Genomic DNA, 23,526 nt, shown 5'->3' on the forward strand with positions numbered 1-23,526 from the left:
GCCTATTGAGCCGCGGCGCCGGCCCGACAGTGATTATTAATGTGGATTTTATACAAATGCAACACAAGCCAAGAAAGTCAAGTTAATTCTTCAGTTTCAATACACAGGCACAATAAGAAGTTGTTTTCTACCAGTCATAGTACCTAATTTGTGTTCACATTAACTCTTTGTGATTCAGAATTCAGTGTCACTATCTCACAGAGTGTAGATAACTAGCATTTGAAAATCTCACAGTAACTTTTTTTTAAACAATTTTAACATTATTTTAAGATCGCTTCACCTTCCTCTTTCCTTACTTTTGTTGCTGATAGATGTTAACTGTACTCTTCTCTAGTCAGGTCAAAGGCAAATTCATGACCCTCACTAATAGAGCAAAACTACAACTGGGGGTTTAGTCTGGTTGTTAAAAAAGCATAGTAATGACAAACACATCCCATATCAGAGTGGCTGGGTTCAATGCCCACCTCCTGATTCCAGCTTCTTGATAATGCAAACACTGGCAAGCAGTAGTGATGGCTCAAGTAATTGGGTTCCTGCTACTCACATGGGAAACCAGGGTTGAATTCCCTGCTCCTGATTTCAGCCCAGCCCAGGCCTTTGTGGGCCTTTGAGGAGTGAATCAGAAGATGGAAACCCATTCTCTGTCTTTGACTGCCTCTCTGCCTCTTAAATTTAAAAAAAAAAAAAAAAAAAAAAAATCAAAAACAGAGAGAAAGTGAGACAAACCAAACCAAGAACTGGCCCTTCCCAGAAATTAACAACTGAATTTCTGTGTCCATGAAACTGTTACCTTGATAATGCTGGAGTAATTTGTTCACTCTTATGTCCCAGATTTTCACAGTGTGATCAGAACCTGCTGAAGCTATACATGTACCATTTGGGTTAAAATCCACAAAATTGGCAAACCTAAGACAAAACAGTAAGACAGATTAATATTTAGATTTCTTTTTCTTTCATTTGCTATGATTAAGTGTCTCCGTAGCAAATTCACTCAAAAAAATGAACAAATTGTGAGTGAACTTACCCTACAGAATCTGAGAAGTTATTAACACACTGTTTATTTGTGGTGTCCCAAATTTTAACAGTTTTATCCTCACTACATGACACAATTAGTCTTCCATCAGGTGAAAATCTGGAAAGTAGCAGAAAAAAAGAGTCTGATTATAAAAGGCTCCTGACAATTATCACTCCCACCTGCACACACCATACAAGTCAGGCTGAACTCACCAATCATCCAAGGACCACAGCTAACCACATCAAGCAGCAAAGTGATAGTCTGCAACCAGCATTTTCCAAGCTAAATATCATCATGACAAACACTGACAAATCACAAAAAGATAGGAATACACTATGCAGACTAACCAAGTTTTTGCTTTCTTTTTATTCTTTTATTCAACTAATTTAGTTTCATGGTCGCTGCTCTAGCAAATTTTTGAGTCAACTGTGCACTCCTTCCAAACCACCTACTTTTAAAGTACTTGTGTTTTTAAAGAACACTATTTCTTCTTTTTCAGTCATTTCCCAGTGTTATCCTTATGACCCAAGAGAGCCTTTATTACTCATCCTGCCAACCCTGTACTCTAGCTTTTTATAAGAAAAGGACTGGCGTGTTGAGAATTAAAATTAAGTAACATCACCAACAGAAAAACTTAACTCTCCGAGGCAGTAATTTCTCAGACTTAGGAAGGCCAGAGAGCTCCAATGGACTGGAAATAGGACAATTTGCTTATATGGGACAGAAGTTCCTTCATGGACAAACCTATCATCCACATTCCCCATTAAAAAGCAAATGAGAGAAATCTTAGATATCATGTGTACCGCTTTATGCTATTACTTTCAAATCTTTTTCAAGGTTCTTTTTAAATTGTGAGTGCTTTTTAAAGATAGAAGAGCAAAGAACCAAATAGAAAAGGTAAACAGAATTTAGACTATTAAGAAACTCTAAATAGTATTTTTATTAGTAGTATCTTAGCAATAACAAAACCCCAAAAAAGACAGAGCTAGGTCACAGGCTAATTAAATTTCAGTCAAGATTACCATTAAGTCATCAACTTGAGGTGTAGAATATAACTGAATGTTTTTCGTTTTGTTCTCGCATTGAGACTAACCTAAAAACAAGTCTTCCTTACAGAAACTAAGTATATGGCATTTATGGATTCACCAAGTGAAAAACAAACAAAAATAAACACTGAAGCTTAGTTAGGTTCTACGTGGAAATAATCTTTGAAAAAAATCAAGAAATTAACCTTGCAAGGAAAACCCTCCCATCTGGGTAGTTTACCCTGATTTTATAATAACAAGTAATATTTATTAATCCTTTCCTCCAGAAAATACGTGTGAAATATTTAATTGTGAGAGACAGTATTGTAGAAATGCCCAAGATAGGGGCTGGCATTGTGGCATAGTGGGTAAAGCTGCCACCTATGATGCCAGCATCGTGTATGGGCACCAGTTCGTGTCCCAGCTGCTCCACTTCCCATCCTGCTCCCTGATAATGGCCTGGGAAAAGTAGCAGAAGATGGCCCAAATGCTTTGGTCACTGCCACCCATTTGGGAGACCTGGAAGAAGCTCTTGGCTTCAGCCTGGCCCAGCCTCAGCTGTTGGGACCATCTGTGGAGTGAACCAGCAGATGGACCATCTCTGTCTCTCTGACTCTCCCTCCCTCTCTGTAACTCTTTCAAATAAATAAATAAGGAAGGAAGGTTAGGAGAAAGGACAGATGGATTCCATGCAGAGAAAACTTTTGTTTCATAGATTCTGGGGGAGAATAATCCATTCAGTGTCCCCATGAAAATAAAGTTCGCATGCAAGGGATCAAAGTATATTTCTTTTTTGGACAGGCAGAGTTAGACAGTGAGAGAGAGAGAGAGAGAGAGAGAGAGAGAAAGGTCTTCCTTTTTCCATTGGTTCACCCCCAAAATGGCCGCCACGGCCGGCATACTGCAGCCAGTGTGCTGCGGCTGGTGAGCTGCGCCAATCCAAAGCCAGGAGCCAGGTGCTTCCTCCTGGTCTCCCACGGGGTGCAGGGCCCAAGCACTTGGACCATCCTCCACTGCACTCCTGGGCCACAGCAGAGAGCTGGACTGGAAGAGGAGCAACCGGGACAGAATCCGGTGCCCCAACCGGGACTAGAACCTGGGGTGTCGGTGCCACAGGTGGAGGATTAGCCAAGTGAGCCACGGCGCCAGCCCCCAAAGTATATTTCTTAACAAGTCTAGCTTTTTAAGATAATTACTTAATGAGAATATTTTAAATAATATTTCCAGGGGATGACCTGATTCTTACATTCTGAGAAAGCAAAGATGAAGAAAAATATTCAATAGAATTAAATAATTTCAATGATAATAAAGCAGAAAAATACTCCACAATTTTATTGGCCAAAACCTACCACCATCACATCAGCCCACCTACATTTATTAAGCACTTATGTCCTAGAGCAGTTCTTAACACTTTACTCTCTAGAACCTCATTTAACTTTTTTTTTTTTTATTTGACAGGTAGAGTTATAGACATTGAGAGAGAGAGACAGAGAGAAAGGTCTTCCTTCCATTGGTTCACTCCCCAAATGGCCGCTACAGCCAGCGCTGCACCAATCCGAAGCCAGGAGCCACGTGTTTCTTCCTGGTCTCCCATGCGGGTACAGAGGCCCAAGCACTTGGGCCATCCTTCACTGCCTTCCCGGGCCACAGGAGAGAGCTGGACTGGAAGAGGAGCAACCAGGACTAGAAACCGGCGCACATATCGGATGCCAGCACCGCAGGCGGAGGATTAGCCAAGTGAGCAATGGCGCCTGGCCCCTCATTTAACTTTCAAAAGAACCTTATAAAACAGATGCTATTGCTTGCCTTAAACTAGAGATGAATAAATAGAGGCAAGAGAGGATCTGTAATTGTCAGCGTCACATGGTCATAAGGAGAAGACTTGAACTGAGCCTCTACTTCCATAGCAAAACCCCTGAACTAGACTGTTTAAGTTAGTGAAAAAAGGGAAGGTTTCTTCTACTGTCAAATGATTTAGTTCACAAAAGGATCTGTGTGGTTTCTGTGTAAAACACAGAGAATTGTAAAGTGGAGGGAAACCACCATGTAGGGAGGGCTCTTAGGAGGCCACTAACTATCCTTTAATAAAAACTTGTGTGTGCTGTCAAGGGCTCTAAGTAAAACAGACCCAGTCCGTGTCCTTCAGAAGTATATGGGGATGACACTCATTCACTGATTCATCCAAAGACTTTCTGAGTACCTGCCAGTATTCAGCACACGGCACTCGCTGCCCTGGGTAACAGGAATATAGCTGTGGATGTGAGATGGGTAAGTTCTTCCATGTTTGTGGATTGAAAAATTAACATCATCAAAATGTTGACAATACTGAAAGCACTTTACAGATTCAATGCAATACCAATCAAAATACCAATGACATTCTTCTCTGATCTAGAAAAAATGACGTTATACTTTAGATGGAAGCACAAGAGGCCAGAAATAGCTAAAGCAATATTAAACAACAAAAACAAAGCTGGAGGCAACACAATTTCATGTCTCAAGACATATCACAGTGCAGTTATAATCAAAACACCCTGGTAGACACGTAAACCAATGTAACAAAACAGAAATCCCAGAAATCAATCCATGCATCTACAACCAATAAATCTTTGACAAAGGAGCTAAAGTCAATCCTTAAAGAAAGGACAGTCTCTTCAACAATTAGTGCTGGAAAAATTGGATCTCCACATGCGGAAATAAGAAACAAGATCCTTATCTTATATTTTACACAAAAATCAACACAAAATTGACTGAGAACCTAAATCTATGACCTGATACCATCAAATTACCAGAGGATAACTTTGGGGAAATTTTGCAAGACACTGGCATAGGCAAGCCCTTCTTGGAAAAGACCCCAGAAGCACAGGCAATAAAAGCAAAAATAGACAAATGGAATTACATCAAGCTAAGAAGCTTCTACATTGCAAAAACACTCAAAAAGTAAAGAAACAACTGATAGAATGGAAGAAAATATTTGCAAACTATGCAGCTGATAAAGGATTAATATCCAGAATCTAAAAAGAACCCAAAGAACTCAGCAACAACAAAACAAACAATTCAGTTAAGAAATAGGCAAAGATGGGACTCCGAATCACATTAAGTTGGTAGGTACCAACGCCACCTTACTAGTTAAAGTGATTAGTTTAAGTTTATATCTGATCATAAAGATAGGATTAAGTGTCAGAGGGATCACATAAACAAGACCAGTGTCTGCTAATAATAATTGATAGAATTAAAAAGGAGAGAATAATCCAACATGGGAAGCGGGATACACAGCAGACTCATAGAATGGCAAATGCCCTAAACAGCACTCTGGCCTCAGAATCAGCCCTTAAGGCATTCAGATCTGGCTAAAAAGCCCATGAGAGTTTCTCAGGCATGGAAAGCCAAGACACTGGCAAAAAATGACCTATATGAAAGATCTCTCTGAGTGGGATCCCGGTGGAAAGAAGGGGCCATCAAAGAAGGAGGTACCTTTCTCTGAAGGGAGGAGAGAACTTCCACTTTGATTATGGCCTTGTCTAAATAAGGTCAGAGTTTGTGAACCCAAGAGACTTCCATAGCCTTGGCAGCTCATGACAAGAGACCTCAAGGTATTACTGACATCATAAATAAGAGTGTCAATGGTTAAATCAACAACAGGAGTCACTGTGCACTTGCTCCCCAAGTAGGACCTCTGTCCTTAATGTGTTGTACTATGAGAATTAATGGTAAAACTAATCTTCAAACAGTACTTTATACTTTGTGTGTCTGTGTGTTTTCAAACTGTTGAAATCTTTATTCAGTATAGAGTTGATCTTCTGTATATGAAGATAATTAAAAATGAATCTTAATGAAGAATGGGATGGGAGAGGGAGTAGGAGATGGGATGGTTTGCAGGTGGGTAGGTGGTTATGGGGGGAAGAACCGCTATAATCCAAAAGTTGTACTTTTGAAATTTATATTTTTTAAATAAAAGTTTTCTAATAAAAAAGAGAGAAATGGGCAAAGGACATGAACAGGCATTTTTCAAAATGTGAAATACAAATGGCCAACAGACACACGAAAATGTGCTCAGAATTACTAGCCATCAGGGATATGTAAATCAAAACCAAAATGAGGTTTCATTTCATCCCAGTGAGAGTAGTTCTCATATAGAAAAAAAAAAAAAAAAAAAAAAAAAAAAAAAAAACAATAAATGCTGGTGAGGATGTGGGGAGAAAAGTACCCTAATGCACTGCTGGTGGGAATGTAAACTAATACAACCATTATGGAAGACAGTATGGATACTCCTCAGAAATCTGAAACTAGATCTACCATAGGACTTAGCCATCCCACTCCTGGGAATTTACCCAAACGGAATGAAATCAGCATATGAAAGAGCTATTTATACCCCCATGTTTACTGCAGCTCAATTCACAATAGCTAAGATATGGAATCAACCCGGATGTCCATCAACTGATGACTGGAAAAGACACTGTAGTATATATACACTATGGAATACTAGTCAGCCATTGAATTCTGTCTTTTGCAACAAAATGGATGTAACTAGAACCATTATGTTTAGTGACATAAGCCAGTCCCAGAAAGATAGATAGCATATATTTTTCCTGATCTGTGATAACTAATAGAGTGCAAAAAATGTAAAGTATACTGGGGCTGGTGCTGTGGCACAGCGGGTTAAAGCCCTGGCCTGAAGTGTTGGCATCCCATACGGGCGCTGGTTTGAGTCCCAGCTGCTCCTCTTCCAATCCAGCTTTCTGCTGTGGCCTGGGAAAGTAGTAGAAGATGGCACAAATCCCTGGGCCCCTGCAGCTATGTGGGAGACCCAGAAGAAGTTCCTGGCTCCTGGCTTCGGATCGGCGCAGCTCTAGCTGTTGCGGCCATCTGGGGAGTGAATCAGTGGATGGAAGACCTCTCTCTCTCTGTCTCTACCTCTCTGTAACTCTTTCAAATAAATAAAATAAATCTTAAAAAAATGTAAAGTATATGAGTGAAACTGACATTCTGAGATATGATTATTGTTTATAGCCCTTGTCTATACTATTGAGGAACAGTGCTTTTTTTCCTTCTATTTGTTGAATTTTTAACTTAGTGAAGGGTTAAGTTTATGATTATAAAATAAACTGAAAGTATATCATTGTAAAAATTAAAAGAAAAAATAAGAAAGGAAGGAGGGGGGAAGGTGGGAGCATGGCCAGGAGTAGGGTGGGAAATATCACTATGCTCCTAAATCTGTATTTATAAATTACATGAAATCTGTATAAATAAAAAAATCTTTTATAAATAAAAAATCATTTTTTAAAAAAGATCTATGCCCTCATAAGATTTTCATTCCAGGGAGGAAGAGGATGGAGGGCACATGAATATCATTATAGATAGTGATATGAAAAAATTAAAACAAAAAAGCTGCCAATCTGTTACCAGAAGCTCCACAGAATAAGATTTTAAAGAAACTTGCAAATAAGGAAAAGGAGGTTATCTTGGTAAGCTTAAAATTCATTCTGAGTAGGAGCGTCCCCAGCCTAGGAGAAATCTCCCAGTGCTAAAGAAATGAAGGGGCTGTGCACCTCAGATGAATGCACATGTATGCGTGGCTGGCAATAAGCTGGTGCCAGAGGGAGGGGTGGCTTCCGGCTCAAACAAAGGGGCCTCAATGTTAAGGTCTCCCATCCTTGGACACTACATGATAACTACTGCATGTTTTTTGCCTCTAGAGGGCCTGAAAGTGAGGATGGCCATTTCTATTGCTTTTCCTCCTCCTCCTCCTTTTTTTTTTTTTTTTTTTAAAGATTTTATTTATTTATTTAAGAGTCACAGACAGTGAGAAGGACAGAGAAAAAGGTCTTCCATCTGCTGGTTCACTCCCCAGTTGGCTGCAACAGCTGTAGCTGAGCTGATCAGAAGCCAGGAGCTGGGAGCTTCTTCTGGGTCTCCCACATGGGTGCAGGGGCCCAAGGACTTGGGCAATCTTCTACTACTTTCCCAGGCTATAGCAGAGAGCTGGATTGGAAATGGAGCAGCTGTGACTAGAATTGCTGCCCATATGGGATGTCGGCGCCACAGGCGGAGGATTATCCTATTGCACCATAGCGCTGGACCCTGCCTCCTCCCTCTTAACATTTAATTAGATACATGAAAAATAGTTTAGCACAAATAACACCAGCTTCTCTTTGTCCTTTGATCAGGAAAGGTTAGTCTTCTCTTTACTGTCAGGGCTTAAATAACACCTAACTGGCCTGTTAATTTTAAGGGTGTTAAGAGGATTAAAAAAAATTCTACTAAAACATTAATAGCTTTCTGACTCTAACTCTGTTCCACCCAGCGCCTTTTAAAGTTTCCAGAGTAGGTCAGAGATGGACTTTATTTCAGTCAATAGTGACTCATGGAGTTGGCAGGCAGGGACCGCCTGTAAGGCATTTGGGAAGTTAATTGAGCTATTATTGAATCCCTTAAAATGTATTGGTACTCAATCAAGAGAATGAGGAAATTTTTTAACTTCTTTCTAGAAAAACTGGTTTACAGGTCATTGAGAGTAGCCCAGATTATATCTTTCACCTGGAACCCAGGAGTTCCTAAAACTATCTAAAATGCTATGCCTATATGCAGTGTTATTCTGACCTTTGGTTCAGAAAACCAAAAGGGCCCATAAGCCATGAAATGTTTTAATGTGCTTTCAAATTTCCCTTTGGATATTTCTTATCATTAAAATAAATATTCTATAAAGCACACATTTTCAGTCCTCAGGACCCTGAGACCAAACAGGATAGGCGTAGCTCCACGCCTTGCAAAACCCAAATCATTCATAAGGGATTTGCTGAGGTCAGCAGCTCTTCAATACAAGAGAAAGCAGTAAAAAGTAATGGAAATAAGACTGCCCGGGAAGTAGAGTCCAGAATTCTAGGGCTGATTCTTCCACTGCCCAGCTCAAGCACACAGGTCCACTGGCCACTGTTTCTGTTTGTATAATGAGAAGTTTGGGTTACACTGAGATCTAAAACTTTCATATATTCATTAAAAAAACTGGCAGTCCCAGAGTTTGCTTTGCTTTTGTTTTTTACATACTTAAAGTGAAGTTCAAATAAATAAATAAATATTTATGCTTTTTAAAGGGTTGGTCAGCATTAGAGGAGAAACCATCTGTTGACTGTGGTAACAAGATTCATTCTTGCAAATGCTGAGAGATGAAAAGCAGATGAAAAAAATAAAAAGATTAATTACATGTCAGGTCATTTACTTTCTATATGCCCACACTTATCTCCCGGGATGTCTACCCAAAAGTGTAAATGCCTACTAGGTGTCTCCTCAGGGATGTCCCATGGGCACCTCCAACTCAGAACTTGTCCAAATCTGGACTCATCATTCCCCCCCACCCCCCAAACTGCTCCTTTTCCAGTAAATGGTTTCTCAACTTAGAAACCCAGGAGTCTTCCTGATTGCCCTTCATTTTTTAGTCCCCACATTCTAACCTGTTACCAGATCCTACCATCTCAAAGCACCACTAACTCTGCCGTCTTCCATTCTCTACAATCATCAAGTGATCTTTCAATCTTACATCAGGCTGGATCAGTTCTTCTGCTTAAAACCCTTTGGTGCTTTCACCTTTCCCTTGGGAAAAAGTCCGACATCCTTACCCCTGCTTTCCGTAAGTCTCCAGGACCTGTCTCACTCTTCACAGCATCACATCATTTTCCCTTAGGTTCTTGCACTTACCTTGGGCCTTTCCTAATACGCTGCTCCCTGTTCCTCAAAACCTGCTTGCTCCTCTTTGTTCAAAATACATCAAAGGATTTTGCATGATCTTCAAAAGTTCTGTTTCAATGTCACACCCTTAGGAATAGTCTTCCTCAATGTTTGCTCCCCAGGATGTCTTCAGAGCAGCCCACAGCCACAGGGACATCACACATGCAGCTGAGTTTTCCATGTTTGCTTCCCTAACAGAATGTAAGCTCCAAGAACAGAGAACTCTCTCTCTCTCTGTCACTGTTGTCTGCCCAGACACAGTGCCTGGCACTGAGAAAGCCTTAGTAATTATTAATGGAATTTTAAAAACAAAAACAAAAATACTTTTTAAGGGACTTGAGACTGACTTCCATTATTTATAGCCAATGAAAGCTGATGTTTTGAAATCTTTGAAATTTGTTGCACAAAAATGTGAATGTACTTAATGCCATTGAACTGCACACACAATAATGGTTATAATGATAAATTTTATGCGATACAGATGGCCCTTGACTTAAAAATTTTTCAACTTTACAATAGTGTGAAAGGAATAAGCATTTAATACTTTGGATTTTGAATTCTGGTCTTTCCCTGGGCTAGTGAAAGGCACCACGATGTGCTGTCTCGATGTTGGCAGTGAGCCTCAGCTCCCACTCAGCACTGCAATTACGAGTGAACAAGTGATACTCTACACTGTGCTGTGTTACTGGGCCAGATGTTCAGTGAATTAGGGGTATTCAGTGCATGTCTTACTTACAATCTATTCATCTTATGATGGGCTGATCAGGATGCAATCCCATCGTATGTCAAGAACATCTATTATCCATTTCCACAAGAAAAAATCTTTGCAATTCAAACAGTGAAAAGTTCATTCATAACACTTCTAACAAATTGTTAAAGTTAAAAGCAAATTGTTCCCCCTCAATGAATGCTAGAAAAGCAACACTGTTTGAAAAGTTATCTGTATTAACCTCTACTTATTTTGGGCTGACGGCCTCTTAAAACAAGTTATCCTATAGTATTTATTATTTGAAGTATAGAGCTATAATAACCTTATGTTTTAGAAAAATTCTTTCACAACTATAAAGAGATATTTCTTACCTACATATATTTTTCAATGTTTTCTTTAGCAGTCATTAGAGAAAAAAATTACTTTAAAAATTGGGTAATACTGAAAATTTTAAAAGTCCAGAATCCCAACACTCAAACACAATTAACACCTAAATTTCTGTGTACCTTATCTTTTGTTAATGCACTGGTCCTTTATATTAAAACCATGAGTTCTGAATTTTATCCCTGTAAACATATTTTTCATACCATAACTTACATTATATTCCTCTTTTAATGGCTACATAAGCTATTTACTTAATCACTTTTTTTATTTTGAAAAAAATTGGTTATTACTAATTTTTTTAAAGATTTATTTCATTTATTTGAAAGGCAGAGTTACAGAGAGAGGTAGAGACAGAGATGGAGAGAGGTCTTCCATCCACTGGTTCACTCCCCAAATGGCTGCAATGGCCGGAGCTGAGTCTACCCAAAGCCAGGAGCTGCTTCCGGGTCTCCCATGTGGGTGCAGGGGCCCAAGGACTCAGGCCATCTTCTACTGCTTTCTCAGGCCATAGCAGAGAGCTGGATCGGAAGTGAAGCAGCTGGGACTTCAACCAGTGCCAAAGTGGGATGCTGACACTGCAAGCCATAGCTTTAACCCGCTGTGCCACAGTGCCAGCCCTAATCTAATTTATTATCCTTATAAATTATGCTGAAAGCAATACCTCTGAATATAAAGCTTTACCCAAAATTATATTGTTTAGAATAAATTTCAAGTTATGGAATCACTGAAGCAAAGACTAGATATATTTTGCAAACTGATTTCTACAAAGATGACACAAGTTTGTATTTTTTATTTATTAATTCAGAAGAGTTACATAGAGAGAGGAGAAGCAGACAGAGCGAGGTCTGCCATCTGTTGGTTCAATCCCTAATTGGCCTCACTGGCCAGAGCCACACTAATCTGAAGCCAGAAGCCAGGAGCTTCTTCTGGGTCTCCCATGCAGGTGCAGGGGCCCAAGGACTTGGGCCATCTTCTACTTTCTCAGGGCATAGCAAAGAGCTGGATTGGAAGTGGAGCATCCAGGACTCGAACTAGCGCCCATACAGGATGCTGACACTGCATGTGGAGGCTTAACCTGCTACACCATAGTGCCGACCCCACAAGTTTGTATCTTAGAATCAGGAGTAGAGGCTGGGACTGTGGTGTACAGTGATGGCATCCTGTATGGACACTGGTTTAAGTGCCAGCTACTCCTCTTCTGATCCAGCTCTCTGCTAAGGCCTGGGAAAGCAGAAGAAGATGGCCCAAGCGCTTGAGCCCCTGCACCCATGTGGGAGACCCCAGAAGCTCTTGGCTTCTGGCTTCAAATCAACCCAGCTCCCGCCATTGTGGCCATTTGGGGAAGTGAAGCAGCAGATGGGCCTTTCTCTGGTTCTCTCTTTTTCTCTTCTTGTAACTCTACCTCTCAAATAAAATAAATAAATAAATACATCTTAAAAATCTGCTTTAAGAAATCAGGAGTATATTTCTCAATAGATGGCATATCCTAAAAATATTTCTGTAAGTTAAGATGCCTGGTGGTGAACAATGCTTTGTCTGGAGAAGTCAGCTATTCATCTCCTCTTACACTATGGGCACCATCCCATCCCTATGCCACATCTAGTAAGTTTGGGCTCCAAGAACAAGCCCATAATATGTTCTGGACACAAAGACAAACACTGAATTTTAATTACTTAGGTCCATGGTATACATTTAAAATTCAAATACTTGGGGCCGGCACTGTGGCATAGAGCATAAAGCTGCTGCCTACAGTGCTGGTATCCCAAATGGGCGCCAATTCGAGTTCCAGCTGCTCCACTTCTGATTTAGCCCTCTGCTATGGCCTGGGAAAACAGCAGAAGATGGCCCAATTGCTTGGGCCCCTGCACCCACATGGGAGACCCGGAAGAAGCTCTTGACTACTGGCTTCAGATCGGTACAGCTCTGGCCATTGTGGCCATTTAGGGGAGTAATCCAGCCAGATGGAAGACCTCTGCCTCTCCTTCTCTCTCTGTGTAACTCTTTCACATAAATAAGTAAATATAAGTATAAAACCACATAGGCCCTTGCAAATAAAAATAAAATTCTAAAAGGACAAACAAGTGCTCTACTTATCCTCTACTTATTCATTTGAATACACTGCCCATGCATTAGGAGAAAAAGTAGTATCACTTGTATTATTTTTAATATTTAGCTGCTGCTTAATTCACCTACAATTTTTTTTTTTGACAGGCAGAGTGGATAGTGAGAGAGAGACAGAGAGAAAGGTCTTCCTTTTGCCATTGGTTCACCCTCCAATGGCCGCTGCGGCCGGCACACTGTGGCCGGCGCACCACACTGATCCGATGGCAGGAGCCAGGTACTTATCCTGGTCTCCCATGGGGTGCAGGGCCCAAGCACTTGGGCCATCCTCCACTGCCCTCCTGGGCCACAGCAGAGAGCTGGCCTGGAAGAGGGGCAATCGGGAAAGAATCCGGCGCCCCGACTGGGACCTGAACCCGGTGTGCCAGCGCCACTAGGTGGAGGATTAGCCTATTGAGTTGCGGCGCCGGCCAATTCACCTACAATTTTAAAAATGTATACTGTGAAATAAACATTCAAACTGTATTTTTCTAAATATACATCTAGTTATCTTACCTACATATTAAATAGTCCATGTACTTCCCCACTAATTGAAAATGCCACCTTTATCACAAAACAACTTCCCATATAAGCATGACTCTGCTCAGGCCTTTCTATGAACTATCTCCTTAATGTTGCATCATTATCACAATATTTTAATTGCTATAGTTTTATACTATGTATTGAGAACTGGGTGGAAAGTTTGTTCTACTTTTTTTTCCTAGTTACTTTTCTCCTGGCTAGTTGTATATATTTATTATATCTAAAATTAGAATGTGAGATAATCATAAAATCCATCTCAGTTCTCTCCTTGGGAGCATTCTACAAACCTTGGTATAAAGATGTAGATCACCCAAGACACAGTGAATAGGCTCACTGGGCAGAGGAAATAAAGTCAAAATTCAGAGCTGCAGGGACCAGCATTATGGCATAGCTGGTAAAGCTGTTGCCTGCAGTGCCAGAATCCCATTTGAGTGCCAGTTTGAGTACTGGCTGCTCCACTTCTGATCCAGATCGCTGCTACTGGCCTGGGAAAAGCAGTGGAACATGACCTAAGTGTTTGGGCTACTGCCACCCACAGAGGAGACCTGGAAGAAGCTCCTGGATCCTGGCTTCGGCCTGGCCCAGCCCTGGCTATTGAAACCATAAGGAGAGTGAACCAGCAGGTAAAAGATCTCTCTGTCTTTCTCTCTCTTTCTGTAACTCTTTCAAACAAATAAATAAATCTAAAAAAAAAAAAAAATCAGAGCTGCAAAAAGGACAGAATTTTGAGGAGCATAAGAGAGATGCTTTCAGACTTAAACTGAGGTTCTGAGGTCTTTCAACTTGAACTGAGCCATGCTACTAGCATTCCAGGTCTCCAGCCAATAGATAACTTGTAATGAGACTTCACAGCTGCTACAACCATATGAGTCAATTTGTCAATAAATTCCCTCTTAAATATCTTTACATATAACCTATTGGTTCTGCCTCTACGAACAGAAATACACAGAGGCTGGTGCTGTGGCACAGCAGGTTAAAGCCCCTGCTTGTAGTGCCAGCATCCCATATGCGCACCAGTTTGAATCCAGGCTGCTATACTTCCAATCCAGCTCTCTGCTATGCCCTGGGAAAACAGCAGAGGATGGCCCAAGTGTTTGGGCCCCTGCACCTGTGTGAGAGACCCAGCAGAAGCTCCTGGCTCCTGGCTTCTGATCGGCTCAGCTACAGCTGTTGCAGCCAATTGGGGAGTGAACCAGCAGATGGAAGCCCTTTTTCTCTCCTTTTGACTCTACACCTCTAACTCTGTCTTTAAAAAAAAAAAAAAAAAAACCACTAATACACAGACTATAGCAAAAGACATCTTTCATTTTTATTTACTTGTTTTCATTTTTTTATGTTTAAGGCAGAGAAAGGGTGTGATCAAGATTTCTATTTTATTTGCCAGTTCATTCCCCAAATCCCTGTAATAGCAAAGGCCAGGAACTCAATCTAGGTGTCCTATATAGGTGGCAGGGATCCAAGTACTTCAGCCATCACCTGCTGCTACCACCAGGTTGTGCATAATAAGCAAGAAGCTAGACAGGATGTGGAGGAACCAGCGCTCAAACCTAGGCATTCCAGTGTGGGCAAGCCAACAAGCATCTTAGCCACCATGCCAAATACCCATTTAGCACATGACATCTTCCAACCTAAAATTATACATCTCAGCAAAAACATCCATGTGAGGGCTAAACAGAAAGCTGACAGACGTCATCACCAGGAGACTGCATTACAGGAAATGGTAAGTGAAGTGTTTAAAGCTGAAGAAATGATACTCAGTGGAAACATGGGTCTACACCAATAAACAAACAGTGTTAGAACAGGTAAACACATAGTTAAAAATAAATTTTTTATTTTTTATTTTTAAAAATATTTATTTATTTAAAAGGTGGAGTTTACAGAGAGGCAGAGGCAAAGAGAGGTCTTCCATCTGTTGGTTCACTCCCCAGATGGCCACAATGGCTGGACCTGTGCCAATCTGAAGCCAGGAGCCAGGAGCTTCTTCCAAGTCTCCCATGTGGGTGCAAAGGCCCAAGGACTTGGGCCATCCTCTACTGCTTTCCCAGGCCGTAGCAGAGAGCTAGGTCAGAAGTGGGGCAGCCAGGACTCGATGCAGCACCCACATGGGGATGCCAGCACTGCAGGCAGCAGCCCTGTTTTTTATTTTAAAAGAAAATTAGCTGCTTAGTGTATTGTGAACTTATGTGTGGGAGTAAAATTATGAAGAAGTAGGTAAGTAGAGATATATTTTTATAAGTTCTAATTTATATAAAATATCATAAAACTAATTCACGAATAGACTGTGTTAAGGAAGCATATTATAGCCTCTAGCAGTTACAACTGAACAGAAAAAATAAAGACAATATAAGGCTAAAAAGTCATTAATATAGGGGTGGGAAGAAATATTCAATCCAAAAGAAAGGAGGGTAAGTAAACAGCATACAAGACAAATAGAAGGGGTCGGCGCTGTGGCATAGCAGGTAAAGCCGCCGCCTGCAGTGCTGGCATCCCATATGGGTGCCGGTTTGAGACCCAGCTGCTCCACTTCCAATCCAGCTGTCTGCTATGGCCTGGGAATGCAGTAGAAGATGGTCCAAGCCCCTAAGCCCCTGCACCCGTGTGGGAGACCTGGAAGAAGCTCCAGGATTCTGGCTTCAGATCGGCACAGCTACGGCCATTGTGGCCAATTAGGAAGTGAACCAATGGATGGAAGACTTTCTCTCTCTCTGCCTCTTCTCTCTCTGTGTAACTCTGACTTTCAAGTAAAATAAATAATAAATCTTTAAAAAAAAAAAAAAAAAAACAGAAAACAGTAAGATGGTAGACTTAAATCTAATCATAAGATTAGTTACACGAATTTAAATATTCTAAGTTCTAAGTATGCCAATTAAAAAGCAGATTTTCAGACTTAACCACTTAAGATGTAAAATTTGCTCTCTGGCAGTCAAATACATAAAATACATTGAATAGATGATAACAGCTACCTGAAGTCAAAACCTCCAAAATTATGTGCAAATGTGTGAAATGACTTTTAAACATCACCTAAAGGTGACCTCCTGAGGAGGCAGAACTGGAATGTGAGAGTGGTAAAGAATTGACATTAGGGCCAGTGTAGTAGAACAGCAGGTTAAACTTCTGCTGGCGACACCAGCATTCCATAAGGGTGTCCATCTGAGTTTCACTGCTCCAATTCCAATCCAGCTCCCTGATGTTACATCTGGAAAAGCAGCAGATAGATGGGCTCAAGTACTTGGATGTGAGTCTCAGGCTCCTGGCTTTGGCCTGGCCCAGCCCAGCCCAGGCCATTGCAGCTGTCTGGGAAATGAACAAGTGGATGGAAGAACTTTGTCTCCATCCCTCGCTCTCTCTCTGCCTCTTTCTCTCTCTCTTTCAAATAAATAAATCTTTAAAAATGGCAGGTGATAGGAGGCACTGTGGTGTAGTGGATAAAGCTGCTGCCTACAGTGCCAGCATCCCATATGGGCATGGGTTCCAGTCCTGGTTGTTCCACTTCCAATTCCGGCTGCTCTACTTCCAATCCAGCTCCCTGCTGATATGCCTCGGAAAGCAGCAGAAGATAGCCCAAGTGCTTGGGCCCTGCAGTCCCATGGGATGCCCAGAAGAAGCTCCTGGCTTCAGATCAGCCCAGCTTTGGCCACTGTGGTCATTTGGGGAGTGAACCAGTGGATGGAAGACCTCTCTCTCTCTCTCTCTCTCTGCCTCTTTGTAACTCTGCCTTTCAAATAAATAAATAAATCTTAAAAAAAAGAGTTGACATTGATATTTTACATTCATTAATGTATTTAATTTTCACAATATTACTCTGAGGAAAGTACTCCCATTGCACCCATTTTACAGGGGGACAGACTAAGAGGGTAAGTCATGTGTCCAGGGTTACATGCTAATGAGTCCATGCTCTTAACTCCTCTCTGCTGAAACTAAGCAACCTGACTGTATCACCTGAAAGATACCCCATCAAAAAGAGTACAATGAGGCAGAGAGCAAGAGCCACTCAGCCTGCTTTCAACATGACCCAGAGAAGGCTCCTTATCAGTAGAACTGATTGCGCAGCTTCCTTGGCAGATATGGATATGTGGAGGAGATGGCCATGTGTCACTATCCCATCCTGAGAAAAGTACCCAACAAGAGTTTTTGAACAAACTTCCCTTGCTGACTATTTTCTGATGTTACTGGCAAAGGAAGGCCCTGACTAAGGCACACAGATGTCCCAGGCTCTTTGGCAGTTAGCATTTTCATTATAAACAAGTAACCTGGCATCTGATTTATGTTCTAGATGCTCCTAAATGTTTTATGCATGGGTACAGAGGGAAAACAGGACTTCCAGTCCTACAGATCTTTGGAACAAAGTCATGAAGTCTAACTTCTCACAGGAAGATGCACACTCTGACAGGTGGGCCTCAGTGGTCTGTTGGGCCCTCTAAATGCTGGTCTCAACTCTCCTGTTCCAACTGCAACGAAATGAGTCGGAAGAAAGAGTATAATAAGCACATAAGACAGAGTCTGTCAGCATGCCATAGAGCACAGACGTGGCAAGTTGCCAAGAAGAAACCAAAATCCTTATCGTTAAATTCCATCAAATTATTTATCCAAGAACTCTCCCCCATGAAGGTCTCTGCGGAGTTTCACATGAATCACTCACTCCAAACAGTAGGAAAACAACTGGTTAAAAAAAATCCCTCAGAACTACAAAACATCAGCAGGATAACAGTGTTCCATTATGAGCAGGCATGCTGAGCAAGAATCAATCAAAAGGGACAAAGAATATAGTTATAGTGAACCCTCATGACCACTGCCATGATGTTTGTGTAATACCCTGGATTTGCTATAAAAGACTCCAAATCTTCCCCGAAGGAACCCACAGCTTCTCCAGTTACCTGCAACTGAGAGGCCAGTCTAAGTCTGCTCATCACCCTTTCATTGTTTGATTCAGCCACATGGTACAACTTCTCTGAGCCTTCCCCGTCCCTGAGCTAACATTCCACTGTGCTTTTGACACTACGAGTGCACCTTGAACACTCTCTCCCAATCCCTACCTCCCTCTTTTCAGTCAGGTCTTGAATCAAGTATCACCTTGAAAGATATGCCTCCCCAACCTGTGAACACAGAAGGGCACTACCCAATCCCAGCACTCTCTCTCTTATCCTGCTTTGTCTGTCTCCCTTCGGTAGAGCAGACTCCGTGAGAGTAGAAATTTTCTGCTTTACTTCCTGCTGTATCTACAGAATTTAGAGCAGTGCCTGGCAAGAGAACATGGCTTGAATGAAATGCTTTAATTTAAAGTTTAATAAGGAAGAGGGGCTGAAACTGACAGACTTCAAAAAGAGTACAATGTGGTAGCAGAAAGAATCATAATGGGCTCAGCTCAGGAGAGTCAGCAGCCCTTCTTGGCGGCAGAGATGCAGGGCAGAACCGTGAAGCAAGGGTGAGCGTATAGGGCATCCCAAACATAGGAAGCGGAGTGCGGAAAGGCAGAGTAGCTCAGTGCACACTTGAGGAACCCTGAATAGCTTCAATAAGGTGAATAGTGAAAGGAAACAAAGACAGACAGGATATAATAGAAGGCAGGGCCCACATGCCAGGGCAGGGAGCCCCAGAGGGGTTGTAAGCTGGGAAGTAGCATGGCCAGATTTGCTTTGTACAGAAGCAGGGGGAGGGTAGAGGATGAAGTGAACCTGTAGCAAAATGAACAGGCAGGAAGTTACAACAAAAATCTCCACAAAAGCCAAGGCTGCTAAAAACTAAAGCCACAGGGATGAGGCTGGAACTAAAACAGGTGTCTTAGTTGAATACAAAGATTCCAGTTTTCCAGGATTCCATACTACCCCAGTATGACTTCCTACAGAAGCATTTTTTGGGGTAAGGAAGGAAAAAAAAAAAAAAAAAAGGAAAACTAAACATCTCTGTCTCTGTCTCTCTCTCTCTCTCTCTCTCTCTCTCTCTCTGTCTCTCTCTGTCTCTCTCTCTCACACACACACACACTGTAATACCTTCAGGTATGGTTGTGTCCAGAAACCAAACCATGTGATTTGAGGCGATCTGTTTTGTCTTCATCTGGCAGCTCTGCTATCCTCTGAAACAATGTTATGTTGCTCATGGTGCCCCTTAGCAGCCACTGGCTTAAATCAAGTATAAAGGTAGCAATCTAGAAGGAAGACTACTCCAAAAAGATTCACACTTCTGGGCCAGCCTTGCGGTACAGCAGGTTAAGCTGCAGCCTCTGAGGTCGGCATCCATTATGAGCACGGGTTGGGAAAAGCATGGGACATGACCCAAGTGCTTAGGCCCCCTGGGAAATCTGCAAGACGCTCCTGGCTGCTGGCTTCTGCCTGTCCCAGCCTGGTCGTTGTTGCCATTTGGGGAGTGAACCAGTGGATGGAAGAGCTCTCTAACTCTGCTTTTCAAATAAATTTAAAAAAAAAAAAAAAAAAAAGACTCCTCTAGAACGAAGATGCTGTGTTCCCATGGCAAGCCCAAGCTGAATGCACACTGCTGGGGCCACTCCAGCACTTACCACACAGAGGAGCCATGGTAGATGGCTGGGTTCTTCAGGAGAAATTCAGTTACCACTACCAAGAAATGAAGAATGTGTGCAAGGCAGACAGAAGTGCAGAGTTCTGTCACCACTTTCTCTGGAATTGACAAGAGAGAACCACATTTTCAGCGGCTGCTCTGTGACGTCATCACTGAGTCCTAGACGCTGTCCATCTGGATCTCTCACCCTCAGAGAGAAACCTTGCTACCCTTATTTTCCACAGAGGCTGAGAGTAGGGAGCTGACCTGCCCATGAGCAGCGATGTGCTGCAGGTAGGTATATGAACACTGGACTACCTTGTCCTACAGGTCTGGCACAGTCAGTGTTCTGACCACAGCTGGATAATTAGTGTCCCCAGAGCACACCACCTTCCCCCAGGCCACAGTATACTCCTGCCAATCCCCTCCTTAGGATTCTTTACCTTTTTCCCCCTCTCACATACAGGCTGCTGCCTCCTCTTCCTCTTTACTCTCAGTTCTGGGCCCGGAAATGCCTTTCTTCTCCTCATACAAATCTAGTTCAAAGGCTCACGTGTATACTTCTCTATCACCTATCCTCACAGGGCACATGTTTTAAAATTATTCAGTTTTAGTTTCTTTTCCATTGAACGACAAGTTCCTCAAGGCCAAATCTGTTTTTTGCCTGTACATACCCAACCCAAATAGGTGGTACGTCAAAGGGGCTATGCTTATTACAAGAATATTCTGAATAACAAAATTCCAGATTATTGGTAATTTTTCATAAGTTATTCTCAAATTGGGGTTATTTTTTTCTTATAAGTATGTATAGATGACTCAATACAAAACCGATGAATAAAGAACCTCCTAGAATTTACTTTCAAGAAAAATTTTCTTTTACACAAACAACTTGTAGGATGCCTTTTTACCAGTAGAAAATGAAAACTATGTCAGTCACTATCACTCCATTAGTATCAGTGCTGTAGGAAACTCAATCCAAACATCATGCTGAATTTGCAGTAACCAAGACTAAACAGATCTAGATAGAATTCTGCCCCCACCTCCAACGCTTCCAATGATTGGTGTATACATAGGTAGGAGAGCTATAAACATCCACCTTCCTTCTTTTTGGAAGGGAACAGCACATAGGACATACTGGATAAATAGAGGGCAAATGAAGCATTCTTTTTTGTATAGTTAAATCAATACTCAATGGTTTTGCTTAGTGCTGAGCTCACTGATGAAAGAGAGATTTCTTTTGCCAAGGACACCTAGAACAGGCTCATTATATGAGCTTATAACTCTTCCTAGTACCTGACCCATATGCCTGCACCTCTGTTTTCTGCCTCCTGTTCTTTACTTTCAAAACATTTTTTATTTATTTTCATTTCAGAGATAGACTGGGGTATGTGGTGGGGAGACCTCCCATCCACTGACCCATTCCCCAAATGCCCAGGATCTGGAAACCCAATCTAGTTGTGGCAGGGACACAACTACTTGGGCCATCCTCTGCTTCCTCCCAGGGTGTGCAGTGCAAGAAGCTGGAATTGGTAACAGAACTCTAATGGAACCCAGGTACTCTAATGTAGAATACAAGTGACTCAGTGTCCTCACCACTGCACTGGACACCTACTCCTACCCAACTCTTCTTTACACCATGATTTTCTCAACAAATATAAATGATTTTGACCAGCTTCTTCAGGCCATCACATATGTCATCCCTTAGGAAGGAAAAAATTATTATTTAATGCTTAAAAATGTGGCAATGAAGATGTCAATTAAGATATTTACAGCGATTACTATGTGGGAGGCACTACTATAAGAGTTATCTATATATCTATTCATTTAAGTACCATAACAACCTATGTGGCAGGTAACTGTTATCAGCATCCTAACAACGTTACAGGTTAAAAAACAAACAAACAAACAAACAAACCTGAGGCACTGAAATACTGGTAACTTCCCCAAAGGTCACATGGCTAAGAAGTGGTAGGGCTGGGATTTCAATCTATATATTTGGGCCCAGGTTCATGTTTCTAACCACACAGTTATATGGCATATATGGAAATCACACTATGACAGCCAGTGTCCAAACGTGGCTAATAGATATTCAGAAGAAGAAAAGAACATTGACTGCAAGTATGATCTTCTACCTTTTTTTCTTATTTTCCTTAGGCTTTTTACCAGAGATTATAATCAACACCTCCCAAGCAATAATCTTCCCTTGAGACCATAAAAAAAAAAAAAAAAAAAAAGATGACAAGAAAAAGACCATAAAAAGACTGAAGGGTGTGAGCTGTAAGGAAAACTGTTCTCTACCCCAACAGCTAGTTAGAAATTGGTAATACCCCCTTGCCTGGCCAGGACAGATGGTTTCAGCCAGGCACCTGATCTAACTGCGGCAACCACAGGATCTCACTGCCAGGTCAAGGACACAAGCTGGACTACAGTCACCCTTTGGTACTCTCCTTTTTTTTTTTTTTTTTCTTTTAAGACTGACATTTATTTGAAAGTCTGAGTTACAGAAAGAGGGAAGAGAGAGAGAGAGAAATCATCCATCTTCTAGCTTGCTCCCCAAATGGCTGCAATGACCAGGGCTGGGCCAGGGTAAAGCCAGGAGCTTCTTCCAGGTCTCGCACGTGGGTGGGAGGGGTCCAGACACATTAGCAGGGAGATGGATCGGAAGTGGAACAGCAAGGACTTGAACTGGCACCCATATGGGATGCCGACGCTGTAGGCGGCAGCTTAACCCACTGCGCCACAATGCAGGCCCCTCCCTTGCTACTTTTCTAACCAGAGCAGGGGAAGAGACACTTTTCTTCTCTAGTCACAAAGCTGTGACAATTGAAGCCAAGAGCTTGTGGTGACCTCAGCACCAGCAGGTTTGAGAGAATGAAGCCAGCATGCAGAGAAGGCCAGAGATGAGCCACAGAGCCCTGACAGTATTGGAATCCCAACTCCAAGGTTATCAAGCCCATCAGCCAATTAACTGCCTTGAAGAGAGGAAAATAACTTATAGGGGCTTTGTCACTTTCTCTGAAATGAGCCCTAACCTGAATTCTCAAACTCACTTTCCTCATCTGCAAAATGGGGGAAATGACAGAGCCCTTCCCTCCCAGGTGATTCTGATGGGGAAATGGAAAATGCACACTGTTAGCTGACAGGCAACACAAACACCTGCAGGAATGCGGCCCAAGACTGCAGTCCTCCTACACTTCTCTCCCTCTGTCACGTCTGGCATGACAACAAGCACTGTGGGCTGTAACTTCAAACTCTGTCAGGAACCCAATCACTTCCTGCCATCTCCACTGCCCCGACCTTGGCCTGGGCCAGAGCTTATACTGCAACAGCCTTCTACCACCTTCTCCCCGCTTCTGGCCTTTCAACAGTCTGTTCTCCACACAGCAGGCACAGTCATCCCAGGAAGTCGAGGGCATCTCATGTCATGCAGGCACCAAGTCAGAGCTGTCCCTGACCTGTCTCAGTCTCCCTCTGGATCTCTCCTCCTCTGCCCCCACATCTGCCCCTGGCTTTACCTCAGA

General features: G+C 42.0%; 1 protein-coding gene across 5 annotated transcripts in view; it reads right to left on the reverse strand.

The window, feature by feature from the left end:
* POC1B (POC1 centriolar protein B) overlaps positions 1-23,526 on the reverse strand; it is a 114,071-nt gene that overhangs the window by 61,102 nt on the left and 29,443 nt on the right. For all 5 annotated transcript variants that reach the window (XM_008256874.4, XM_070052685.2, XM_070052686.2 and 2 more), the window contains 2 exons: positions 1,025-1,132; positions 791-906 (listed from right to left, as the gene is read on the reverse strand). In XM_008256874.4, the coding sequence (XP_008255096.1) occupies positions 791-906; positions 1,025-1,132 (224 nt within the window). The remainder of the gene's footprint in view (positions 1-790; positions 907-1,024; positions 1,133-23,526) is intronic.

This window comes from Oryctolagus cuniculus, chromosome 11, assembly GCF_051225735.1.
Source record: "Oryctolagus cuniculus isolate XC-2025 breed Fujian yellow rabbit chromosome 11, ASM5122573v1, whole genome shotgun sequence".
Lineage (NCBI taxonomy): Eukaryota > Metazoa > Chordata > Mammalia > Lagomorpha > Leporidae > Oryctolagus > Oryctolagus cuniculus.